The sequence below is a fragment of the Tinamus guttatus genome, unplaced genomic scaffold (assembly GCF_059628265.1).
Source record: "Tinamus guttatus ecotype Peru unplaced genomic scaffold, ASM5962826v1 Tinamus_guttatus_pri_ptg001312l, whole genome shotgun sequence".
Lineage (NCBI taxonomy): Eukaryota > Metazoa > Chordata > Aves > Tinamiformes > Tinamidae > Tinamus > Tinamus guttatus.
Genome location: NW_028289846.1, coordinates 47,941 through 60,840, shown reverse-complemented (window position 1 = coordinate 60,840; position 12,900 = coordinate 47,941). Strand labels below are relative to the sequence as shown.

At 46.1% G+C, this 12,900-nt stretch overlaps 1 protein-coding gene across 1 annotated transcript in view; it reads left to right on the top strand.

Annotated features, from left to right (window-relative positions):
• The first annotated feature begins 1,221 nt into the window (after positions 1-1,221).
• The window catches only part of LOC148590491 (sideroflexin-5), a 54,571-nt gene continuing 42,892 nt past the window's right edge, over positions 1,222-12,900 (top strand). Inside the window, exons 1-5 of the mRNA XM_088538985.1 lie at positions 1,222-1,272; positions 2,888-2,913; positions 6,600-6,653; positions 10,294-10,350; positions 11,506-11,571. Of these exons, the coding sequence (XP_088395111.1) occupies positions 1,254-1,272; positions 2,888-2,913; positions 6,600-6,653; positions 10,294-10,350; positions 11,506-11,571 (222 nt within the window). The 5' untranslated portion in view covers positions 1,222-1,253. The remainder of the gene's footprint in view (positions 1,273-2,887; positions 2,914-6,599; positions 6,654-10,293; positions 10,351-11,505; positions 11,572-12,900) is intronic.

Genomic DNA, 12,900 nt, shown 5'->3' with positions numbered 1-12,900 from the left:
CCCATTTCACTGCTGTTTTAAAATGTGGATTTTTTTTTCCCTTTTTGCTAAATGAGGGAACAGCGCTGTCCCCTTCTGCGTTCCTGGATTTGTCCGTTGCTGCTCTGTCTTACCACAGGACATACATATGCAAAGAACACTGTTTCAAGCTACAATTCTGATTTTTCTTTTTGCATTAACATATTTCAATCTCTCCATTTTTTCTCCTTCTTATCTAGTCAAGATATTTCCGGGCTCCAGTATTCTAGAGACGGTTTGATGGTTCTTCAAGGAGACGCTTCTCTCCTCTGTGCTTCCAGATCACTCAGGGATCCGTTTTTCCCCCTGGCCTGCCAGGTTATGCCAGATTCACATGTGGACCCATATCTGCAAACGTCTGCAGATGGGGGAAATATTTCCCTCTTGGTTGTGGTGCATTCACTGTGCATTCACATATTCACTGTGCTCAGAGAAAGATATGGTGATAGAATTAGTGGAAGTGATGCTAGAACCCATCATTTTTAATAAAGTTAAATGGGCTGCCTTCCCAAAAGGCATGTCGTGAATTTTCTAGGAAGAACGACTTGTTTTTACTGTGGAAACGTAAATAATGTTTGGGGAATCTTGGGACTGCACAACCACAACTCAGCCCTGTGGTGGCCAGGCCTTGGGTCTGCTGCTTCCTTGGGCAGCAAGCGCTGGCAATGCTCGTGGTTCCGACCCAGGGTGAGAGGGCCCTGGTGGCCCGAGGGGTTTGCACTGATTTACACCCTTGTCCCCACCAGAGGAGCCAACCCTGCCCCATATTCCCCCTTTTCCCTCCTTCTCGAGCTGCATTTTCCTGCTTGAGCTCAGGCACAACAGTGGGTGGCCTGGAGGGATGTTATGCTGCCAAGCAAGAGATGCTTCTCTCTTTCATGTTGGTAGGCACTCAGACTGAATTATGTCAAGCATCCTTAAAAGAGACAGGGGAACCAGAAGCTGGAGCAGCTTTTGTGGCGCCTACTGCACAATAGCTGGCTTTGGTGGGCGCTCAACACGAGGGGAGCTGCTGCCATGCCCTGCCAAGGCACGACGGCCTCCTCTCCTCTCCTCTCCTCTCCTCTCCTCTCCTCTCCTCTCCTCTCCTCTCCTCTCCTCTCCTCTCCTCTCCTCTCCTCTCCTCTCCTCTCCTCTCCTCTCCGATTGCCAACTGTTGCTGTGCCTTCACTCCGGCTCTATTTGCTGACTGTTTTACAGGCCATCATCCATCCCGACACAACGAGACCATCTTCATGCCTTTCAGGATGTCAGGTACGGTGGAGCCGCGGCAGCGAAGCACTCAACATGCTGCAAGACCTGTAGGAAACGTTGCCTTTTTTTTTCCCCCTGCTTTTGCATTCCTTTTTGGCTAAGATCACCAACCAGTTCAAACGCCAAACAAAAAGCAAGGAGAATTAGCACCCTAAACACCTGAGAGATGCCAGTGCTTAGTGTTTTCTTGTCCCTTGGATATTTCGAAGTGGCTCCAAGCTGATGCCCCTGCCAGCATCTGCGAGGTCTGCGTCACTGTAGTGGTCATTTTGGCTTTGCAAAGGAAGACGCTTGGTGCTCAGTGAGCACCTTAGTGCTTCGCAGTCCAGGGAGGAGGATGAGCCCCATTTCTCAGTGCACGGTGGCACGTGGTAGCCACAGCGGGGAGGAACCCTGGCCAGATCAGCTGCAGGTGACCACGAATTGGCCTTGGCCATGCTCCTTCCCCTCTGGAGACTGCCCTAAATAAGGCAGAGAGAATTGAACCATCGCCTCTTAACCCATTCTCCTCTTGGCAGGACCGTTCTTGCATGTCTATGGGAAAAGTAGCAGGGTTAATGGACTCCGTTCTCCAGGTCTTTGGAGTAACTTTAAGGGCAAGGTGCAGGAGGGAAAAGCCAGGACCCACTCCTTATCTGCCTTGTTTTAAACTTTTAAAAATCCTTTCTTCCTCTGAGGTCTTTGCCCTTTCTGACTCAATTGGTGCTGTAAGGCTTAATTTGGGAATGGTGGTAAAATACTCTGAGACTTCTAATGGAAGTCGTGAAAATGTTTTATAGGTAGCATAAGAATTGACAGTCTTCAGCGGGGAAGGGGAAATGTGAAGCCTTTGAATTTATCTATCTATTTTTGTGGTAGTCATTAAGATTTGGGCTCATTATTGTAGCAAACTTTACTTATTTCTGCCAGTAGGACTAAAAGAGTTCCTCTCTCCTCTATTTTGCCTGGATGCAAATGTACTTTCTCCAAAGGCTGTGTGCCCTGCTGCTTTTTGTGCTCACCCAGAAATAAATAGGTTACCATTTATATAAATATAAATATTTATAAATATAAAGCCATTCTTGGAGTTGCCAATGGAGCAAGGGCGGTGGAGGAGGGAGGTCTCATGCATGGTGACATCCTCCTGCTCCTAAACACGGACCCTGCAGCTTCCCAGACCACTTCCCGAGCGCTTCCCTGTTGGAGATGGGGTCCAGCAAGAAGAGGGGAAGAGGAACCAGGTCGTTTTCTCCCGGGTAGCTTGTTGGAGAGTCTGCGAGCAGCAGAGCTGGCGCGGGGAGGGAACAGATTGTGCGAGCGGGGAAGGGGGGCAGGATCCCCCTCGGTGGCAGGGAGCCACCAGGTCAGTTGAGTCCTCGCGACGGCCGCAGGGCTTGGGGGGGCTTGGGGGCACCTCCTGGTGCACAAGCCAAAAAAAGAGGGTGACAAGGACATTTGGCAGAGCCCCAGGGGCCGTTCTGCCCTGCCCCGCGTGCCTCGTGCCCTAGCCCAGCAGCGTGCTCAGCTGGGATCTCTTTCACCCCCAAAATGCGTGTACTATAATGCATCTTTCTCTCTTCCTCTCTCTCTCTTCTTTTTGTTTTTTTTTTTCTTTTCTATTTTCCCATTTTTCCAGGTTACATTCCCTTCGGAACACCCATTGTAAGTACTTGAGCATCCCTGCCGGCCTCGCGGTGCCTCGTACGGGAATGGCACCCTTGGGCGCCCGCGCCGAGCTCGCCCCATGCCCCGTGGCCACGTGGTGACAGATCCCCCCGGGGCTGGCACCGTCCCTGTGCACGCTGTGCCGAATACACCCTGTGGACCTGGGCCTTGTGCTGGGAGTTATTTGCCTATTCGACATTATTCCCCCAGCGCGTACATGCGCTCCGCCTGGTTGTTTTTTTTAAATAACCTCTCCAGCTTTTTATTTCCGTTTTGCAAAGGGAAATCCAAGCTGAGCTCCCTGCCTACAAAATGCAGCTTTTGCAACTCTGGGATTAATCTTGGGGGTTTTTTTCTCCGCCCCTTTGCCTGTTTTAAGAGTCACTTCCCAAATGTGACAAACCTAGAGAGCATGAGCATCCTGAGGTCACTGATGTGCTTTCTCTTTTGTTAATTAAAACCATGGGTGCTTTATACAGATTTATTTCTACATACATTTTTAGTTTGTTTTTGTTAGAAAATAGCAAAACCCACTAAATTTAATCTTTCTAAACCCAACGGCCCGGGGCACAGGGCTTACCTAAAGGTAACGATCCTTTCCAAAATGGGGATAACAGGGTTGCTAAAGACTAAAAGCAGAAATCACCACGACTGTTGCTATTTGTTGTTGTACATAACATTTTGATGGTAGCTTTGTATGGGGCCTTTTAAAAAGAAAAGGTTAAACAAAAATGAGTTAACGATCAAATTGACAATGAATTCGGCCCAAATCCAGAGCTGTCAGAGGAGCCGAGAGCTGTCAGATGAGCCCAATTTCACTAGCTGTAAAGGATAAACTGGAACCTCTTGTCATTTAAAAAAAAAAAAAAAGAAAAAAAAAAGAAACCAAACGTTTCAAATGTTAAAATTAAAATGTAACATTTATGCCAATCGATCTGTGAAATTTAGTGACAAAATTGGCAGCCTGCTCTAGCATAAAAACAGTTTGAGTCTTACATTTAACATAGGGGGATGGGATTTCCTCAAGAGAGGCTTAATGTGCCTGGGTTTGCTCTGACTGAACCATCTCGGGGGGCTTTGCTGGGCTGAGGTCCTTGTCCTTTCTTCTCGGGGTCTCCTAGAGCACCCTGGATTTGTTTTTGCCTAAAACAGGGCAAATTATGCATTTACTGGCTGCCCATCAGGCAGCGCGCGGTCCTGTTGCTTTGCCCTATGGCTAATGCAAAGTGGTTGAATGTAGTTCAGCTCCTGGGGTGAGAGATCGAGGTGGTGCTGACACAGTCGCTTCTTTTTTGCCCTAAGCGACACGCCTGTGGTTGCACCACGTTTATTCTTGCCTGTGATCACTCCCTCGAGCGCCCCAGCACCGTGTCTGGGGCTTGTGGTGATCTGAAGCACGGAAGTAATCCACAGTTTTGGGTGAACTCCTTTCCACGGACATTTTTATACATGAGGAGAAGCTGCCCCATATTGAAGGGCTTCGCAAGCGGGGTGGAAAAGCAGCAGCCGTGTTACGGGGTTTGCGCTGCAGGAACCCGGGAGCTCCCACTGTCCCGGCAGCCTCCTGCAAGGAATGTCATTTAAAACACACCCAGTAACAAAGGAGCGAAGCAAATTTCTAGCCTTGGTCCTCCGGGAATTCAGGAGGCCTCGCTTGGACTTCCGAAGGCTCAGAGAGGCCCCACGTCAGCCTTAACCTGGCGTCTCTGAGACACGAGGCCCGATCGGGGCTGTGAGACGAGAGCTCCCAGCACTGATGTACTGAGCGCTCCTCAGTACATCCCTTCAGGTGTTCAGCCCTGCCTCTTTGGACACGACTGGCCATTCACACCTAATAGGCAATTAAATTTCATAGTCGCTACTTTTCTAGTGTTTAGGAGCTTTTTTTTTTATTTTGTTTTCCTTCTTAGTTATTTTTTCCCCTGACAGTAATTAAAAGTGAAACTGTACATTTCTTGACAGACTCTTGCACATATGGAGAGTTTGCATTTAAACGTGCCTCTTTCAGTCATACAGATTTTGGGTGCTCTTTTATTTATTTATTTTCCTCTTGTATTTTCTCCCGTGCGGAGCTTCAGCTGACAACGTAGTCGCTGCCGGCAGCCTTCCCTCTCCTCCCGAGTCTCATTAGCCCGGCGGCCTCCGGGGCCGGAGGCAGAGCTGGGGCGAGGAGGAGCATCGCCCGTTGAATTGGCCTGGCCGAGACCAGCAGATCTGTAATTAGTGGCCAGATCGGCACGCTGAATGGGAGCGGTAAATTAGCGCAAGGCGCCCGCGTTGGCGTTCAGCCAGCGCACCAAGTAGCTGCAACTTCGAGAAGGGCTGTAGGAGGAAAAGCTGGAGGAGGAAGGGGAGAAGATGTGAATTAAATCAGGCCTCCCAACCCCTTTACCCTTTTGTTTGTTGTTATTTCTCTGTTAAGTCTGTGAGTGTAGAAGTTGCCTCCTCTTCAACGGATGCTGCTGCAGATGTGCAGAGATCGCTTGTCCCTCTCTGTGGCCCAGCTGCAGCAGGGACGTTTACTTTGCTCTTGGCTGCTGCAGGAATTGAGCTAAAGCAGCTGCTTCAGAGCCAAGTCTCATGACCTTTCTGCCCTGATGTGCAACAGAGATAACTTCTATCCACATTTTTCCCTGAGTGCCCCAAAAAAGAAATCTATTTTTAGTTAAAATGCATTATTTGGCCTTTCTTTTTATACCTTTAACAAAGACACATGTCATTTTGTTACATGAAGGCCGTCTTCTTTGGAAACTATCAGTAGTGCAGGGAGTTTGTGGGGGATAATACAACAGGAGTGAGAATCATCACGTCTGACCCGTTCTTAGTGGGGAACTTCTCCTCCGGAGATGTGTGCACAGGTTCATCCGTGACAGTCCCTGTGCTTGGCATCTCTCTCCTCTTCAATTTCGTGCTTTTTAAGAGGAAACATGGCCACAAAGCAAGGCAGGAGAGGGCAGGTTGAATATTCGCTGGTGGAAAAGACTTGGGGGCCGTTAAAGATTAGGGAGCAGGTCTATACTGCATTTTGTGACATGTCTCAAGGACTTTCTGTGCAGGCAGCACGTGAGCGCGTGGTCCCCGATGCTGCAAAGGGTGACCTGGCGGAGCCGTGGGGATCTCACCTCTGGCCAGATGTGCAGCACAGGCTGCTTAAAAGCCTTTTTGGTTGATACCCATATCAACCTGCTCATAGCCCCAGCAGGAGTCTTCGCAGCTCTGACTATGACACATCAACAATCCCCTTATCTTAAAACAAAATTCAGACTCCCAAACAGGAGCACATGTGCTTCCAGGTGGCACTCCTGTCTTCAGATGTTCAAATATGATTTCTTTCCTAGGCTTGGAGCAGTGAATGTGCCAAATTAAAATATGAAAAAAAAAAAGAAAAACCTTCACTGCCAATAGAAACAATTTTGAACTCTTTCATTAATGCAACATTTGAGCTATATTCTAGAAATACCTGGATTTAACAAGTGATTGTAGTTTAATGTACTAATCTGTGGATAGCATATATGGCCACTCACCATGATACAAACCCAGAAATGAAGGTAATTTAATTATTTAATTAAATATTGTTGACATAATTATGTCAATAGGAGTGAACTTGCTGTTTTTGTGCCCACAAGAACACCAAGGAGAAGCCAATAGTGTTTTTGTTAGTAAGAACCTCTCTTCTCTTGCAGGTCGTTGGTCTTCTCTTGCCCAACCAGACCTTGGCATCCACCGTGTTTTGGCAGGTAACGCTCTTCAGCCTCCGTGCACTGAATGTGATGCAAAGGGGAGCAGAATTCGGTTTGTACCTGCAGGAAAAACGGATGAACAAGACTTGTCCGCATGAACAGCATTTTAGTGAAATGATGTGGCTGGGTATAATCAGGAAGAGTTTGGTAGGTCTGGTGTGTGCTGTAAGGGAGCTCTTGGGCCTGCTTGTGGTGCCCTGCAGTCTGTGCTACCATGGACACCTTGCAAGGGAGAGGCAAGATAGCATTTGATCTCAAAATCAGCTTTTTAGAGCTTTTTTTTTTTTTGTGCAGATGTAAATGATTGCATGGTGTGTACTTCCAGGGAAATGTAGGCCCCTGTGTTCGCACATTGGCTCTCTCAGAGATTCTCTATCAAGTAGTGGGAATCTACCTTGGAAAATTCCTGTTTGGAAGTACAAATTATCCACAGGACTGGGACAGCAGGATGTCCCCAGTGCTGAGGAATTGCAGGAATAGCTGTAGATCATAAAGGCAAAGAGCTTTGCACTCAGTGCACTAAATAAAGGGGAAGTATGGTTTCCCTGGGAAATAAATCAGGTTTATTGGTATTAGGCCCAGTAAAATGCTGGGAGTTAAGAGGAAGAGGAGGATGTGTGTCTGAAAGAGTTTTACCTATTGCAAACTTCTGATTTAAGAAGCAATAGCTGAAATAGCAAAGCAAGTTATTTTCAGACTTGCTTTTAATTGCCAGTGCCTTTTTTATTATTATCTATAATGTAAGTTATGATAGAGAATTGCATGGTTAAGGAATATCAAAGCAGGCTAGGGTCTGCCTAGCATGTTAGAAAGACTGTGCAGAACGGCAAAAATAATAAATATATCCCAGTGGCTTGTGGCTTGGTTGGTTTAGCCATGAGTTGTGGCTGCATGGCAACATGCTGGAGATGTCCAGAAACATTCATATTTTTAAAGGGCCATTTACCTCACTTTTTTTTGGACTTCCAAGATGGAAAGAGGAATCACCCTCAAGTGACTAAAGGGTGAGCCAACCTAAGCAGCTAGTTTAGACGAGGTGTAGGTGCCTTAGGTTAGGAGAACATGTTCCCATCATTGCTGCGTAGTGAGTCTAAATGTAGTCAGAGGAACCTTTCAGCATGAGAAGGGTGGAATAATCCTTTTGGAACTGGAAAGAATATTTAAAACACAAAATCAAAAATGAACTTCAAGGAGACATTAATTAACAAAATACACAGACTTCAAGTTCCAAGCCAATTTTAGCGCAGCGTTGGTTTCACTGGGAGTTAGATGTGCTAGGTAGAACTTGGCAAGGCATACGTAGGAATCGAACTGCTTGACAAACTGTCAGATTTTGTTTATGGCTCCTCAGAGATGATCAGATGCAAAACTATCCCACTGGAGTGAGGGGTTGTAGCGGGAAAGTCCAGGAACCAGAGACCCCTGGAGAAACTGCAGTTCGTTTAATGGTTCTCAGACTTTTCCAGGTCATAATCTGCTGGATCCATCATCAAACTGGAGACCCCCAAATTGGAGTGCTGTTTTGGAGGTCCTACCCTAATTTATTACTCCTTCTCACTTCAAAAATATGACGAACGTGAAGCTCCCCAGACAAAGAACGCTCATACCTCCCCTTCAGTGTTCCTACTTTTATTTTTCTTCTGTCCTCCCTCACCATCATCTTTCTGACTCTCTCTCTTTTTCCCTGTGCTTTCCTCCTTCCTTTCCTGACTCCTTTCTGATTCTTTCCCCTCTTTTCTCCTCCCAACCTCGTTTCCCAGGTTCTGAACAGCAGCTGGAGAAGAGCAGCCCCAAACTACCATGCTTTAACCCCAGCACCCTGAGCACCCATGTTGCAGCTCAGGGCATGTCAGGCCCTGGGTTGAGGTAAGCAGTCAACGGGGCAATGACTTAGTTTTGAGCCTTGCTCTTGCTGGCCAAAGCAGCCACCCTCTACTAGTCTCTCTGCTTGTACGGGCTTGGACGCTGGCCACAGTTGTCTGAAAAAGGGTGAATGGGAAGAGTTGGAGCACGCAGAGCCATAACCCCAAAGCCCAGCAGGGTGTCAGGCCTCCAGCCAGGAGGACAGTGGAGGTCAGGAATGGGCAGTGAGGATATTTCAGTGAGGATATTTCCAATGTGGAGATCACTTAGGGTAGGAAGAATATCTGAGTGAATGTCTACATCTCTCTCTGAAAAGGAGATTCATCCAGATAAGCAGTGCAGGATTTTGGGGCTATATACGTGACCGCATTAACAGACCCTACAGGAGCCTCTGTAGGGTCTATAGGAGGACTTGATGCCCATGACAGATGCTTTTCCAATAGCTCTAGCCTGGTCCGATGGACCTGAGTTCCTTGGTGGGTGCTGAAGTCTTAGTTGCGTGCCTAGTCTGACATGGTTAGAGGGGGCTCGGTGACCTTGAAGGTCTTTTCCAACCATAATGATTCTAAGGGAATGCAGGGCATGCGTGTTGAGATGCTGTGTTGTTTGAAGCAGAGCGTGGGAGGGTAAGTGGGGACAGGGAGGAGATACGCTCTGAAAGAGGCCTCTTGACCTGCTCATGTCAACGTGCCCTGTGGCTGCTTGGACATGGGTCTACGTTCACAGGGTAACTCTGTTACTACCTGCCTTATGGTTCAATGCAGGGCAGATGCGTTATGGTCCAACTCTTGGCTCCTTGGGATTCTTCAGGGGAAGCTTTTAGAAAGAGGAGTTTTCTAAAAATCCTCTAGTAAATTGAGACAGATTTCCAGCACTTGTTGGCAAGCTGAATCCTTCTTTTTTAAAAAAAAAAAATTAAAGAAAACAAACAGAAGATCAAACTTTGCTAGGTGAGATGTTCCTCGATAGAAAATCGTGGTTGGCAGGGAGAACATTTTCCTAGGCACTCTCCGTGCCATAGTGCCTTGTTTCACTCCACATCGTGACTCTTCTCATTCCCCGCTTCTCTTTTTCCTTTCTCCTCTCAGTTGACCATTGCTGATGAGGAATCAAGTTCTATCAATAGTCTCAGTTGAAAATATGGTATTTATGGAGTGGAAACCATTGTTTTCTTCTTGTTCCTAATGGCTGCTGTGGATAAAGCCCTTTGGGAGTCTGGTGCTACTCTTCCCTAGCTGCTGAGACACTTCTATACCAATCTAGTGTCATCTGTGTCCCTAAAATGGTGCATTTGCTCAGATGATGCATCCTATGACTCACTGTTTGAGAACCATGGAGCTTAATAAAGGATAGAAGAACAGGTTGCTGGACTTACTGTTATGTATTACAGCTGTTTCTAAAGGATTTGCGGGAACAGTTTTTAATATTGAAGTTGTTACCGACCACAGACCCCATTGGCACTGCATTAATAAAAGGAAAAAAGGTGTTAAGTAAAATTTTAGTGTTTAGATTGCTTTTGCTCATAATTTTGAAGTTTATGTTCAGAGCTAGTTGTTTATTTTCATGTACTTGTGCTTGCAGTTGCGCATGTGCTTAATATGAATTTAGCACAAGTGTGTTAGAGCAGATTTATTGTATGCACAAGCCTTAGAAAAGAAGTAGCAAGTGGTGAGCAGGTATGGAGGAAGACAAGTTTTCCTATGGTACTCCTGTGTTTATAGATTTATTGGTGCAAAGTTGTGTTCATGTCTCCCTCTTTTTGTTTCCTTTTTAGTGGTTGAATCAGAGCCACAATGCGTGCGTCAACTATGCAAACCGAAATGCGACAAAGGTGAGGAGACCCAACATATGCAGTGCCTGCAGCAAGGCTGATCTGTTTTGACACAGAAACATAAATCCTGTCTCTTTGCTGTTAATAGAAACTATGGAGTAGGCACTGTGATGAATTTATAGATTGGCCGTTCTCCTATATAGAATTTGAATTTAAACTTAGCCTGGAAATGACATGAGCGTTTTGCTTATGTTCCAGTCTTAGATGAATTTGTCACTAGCCACTAGTGACACCAGTCACTAAAAGTCCTTGGCACAGATTAGGGGCTGCCCTGCAGAGTATTGCTGGTTGGAATGTAGGTAGAAAACTCTCTATAAAAATTATTATGTGTATTGCCGCGTCCAAGAGCATGGAAACATGAGATTTCTGCGTTACAAAACTCTTTGCTGCTTTATGCTTAATACCCATCAAGTTGGGTAAATGTCCTAGTTTTTCTTTCAGATCTTGAAATCACCCAGTGCATAAGTAATGTATAGCACTGTTGCTCTTGAGCTAAACCATTATATTGTTTAATTAATATGAAATGGCTTAATATGAGATGTGAATGAGCAAAAAGCAAAAGGTCAGCATTTGGATTTTCATGTAGCAAAAGAAGGCTCCATGCTCATGCTTGCCTCTTCTAAGGACTTTGTATGCTCTACCAGCAATATTTCTGCAAAGATTGCCATCAAGGTGAAGTGGTGCTGTTCCAGCTCTCTTCTTCTCATCACATTTGTTTATTTCATTTCTTCTTGGGATGCTGGAAGCTCAAGAAAGGAAGCTGAATTGGAAACCATCCAACTCATCAAGATGATCTTTCAAAGATGTGTGTTTAATTTGGAGAGTTTGGGGTCCATCACTAGTGTATAAGGGGGCTAGTATTTTTACTGTTTGCTAAATTGCGTTCATATACTTTCTTTAAGCTGACAACATTATAATTTTCTGGTGCCAATTAATTTTCTATTACATTTAACCTTGTTCGTGAAGCTATGATTTTCCATGGTTTTACCACTACTAAATGACAGATCCTGTGTCACAGAACAACATGACAAAATTAAACCTGTATCTAGTTTAAAAAGAAAAGAAAAAGCAAAAACAAAGAACAGAAAAAAAAAAGGTTGTATTTTAAAACCCAAAAGTTTGCTTATTGAAAATATGTTGTTTTTGTTTTCAAAGCCTTCTCCGACATCGAAGTTCATCCAGGGATACTTGGGAGCTGTGATAAGCGCTGTCTCAATTGCAGTGGGTAACGCTTTATATCTATATATTTCACTACTAACTGCTCCCTTGCAGTAGTACTGTAGTGCTTTTGAGATACTTGTTTGATTTGCCAAGCATGTTTATTTTAATTGACATAAATCTGTCTACATAACAGGAAAGCACTTTAACTGTGGGGTGTCTCTGCCTATGCATGCTCCAACTTTGCTTACATGTCCTGCACTGTGCACTGCTTGGCTCCATGCACGGGAACTCTTGAGTCTGTCTTTCCTGTTGAGCAAACTTGCTTGCATTGCCCAATATTGTGCAATTAATTATCTGCACTTGCATTAACTTCCACCGAATTAGCCTAGTCCAAGTTAGTGCCCAACCAAGTGATCTTGAGGCTGCACCATGTGACAGCCGATGTGCTGAACGAACTTGGGCTTTTGGAAATACCCCCCTGGCGGGTCAGCACTTTGGTCTAAGTAAATGAAAATGCTCAAGCTGAAATCTACCTGTGGGCAGCCGGCAAGCAGGAATCAATATTCAAGTTGTTGCTGAAGTCCTCTGTAATAGAGGAGTCCTTAAAAGCTAAATTTACTGAAATTGTGATTTGTGGTGTTACCATCAGACTTAGGCTCCCCTGATGCCCGAGTTTTCTTTGACAGCTAATTCCCAAGGAGGTAGATATGTTTCTCAGAAGCAACTTGAGTTACCTTTCCTGATGGCTTTTCGGTATGACCGTGTTTTTTCTTCTGGAACATTAAAGGTCCCAAGGCAGTTTTGACCTCAGACAAAACTTCTCCCTCTGTCTCAAACCGCAGACATCCCTTTCCAGACCTTCTTCTGCGAACAGACTGTGCCATGGGGAGAGGTCTTCACTTAGGCCCCTGCTCTGCTTCTGGAAAGCACCCGGCTCGCAGCCAGGTTCCCTCATTCACCCTGGAGAAGAGTCATCAGGGGCTTGTTTAGATACCTTTCCAAGGTAAACGTGGTGCCTGGAGCAGGTTTGGGATTGCTAGCAGAATTGTGGAGACGGGAGCTGCTGGAGGGCAGCTGACAGTGAGCAGCTGGGCTTATCGTTTTGCCTCATGGGAAGACTTGACTCCCTCTTTCAGTGCAGATTTTTTCCTGTTTTATAAATTCAGCCAAGGAAAGCACTGCGGCGTGGCGTGCCCGTGCTGCTGCTCAAGGCCTGTGCTCCAGCCCCGAGGAGGGCACGGGTCCACCGAGGGACGGCCGCTGCCCCCGCAGTGCTGGCATTAATGCTCCTCTCCGTTTTGGCCACAGGGGCAGATAGAGGTGAGGAGACACAGAGAAGCTGATGTTGGCAGCGTTTTGTCACCCTGAGACCCTGGCAGGCTTTGGTAA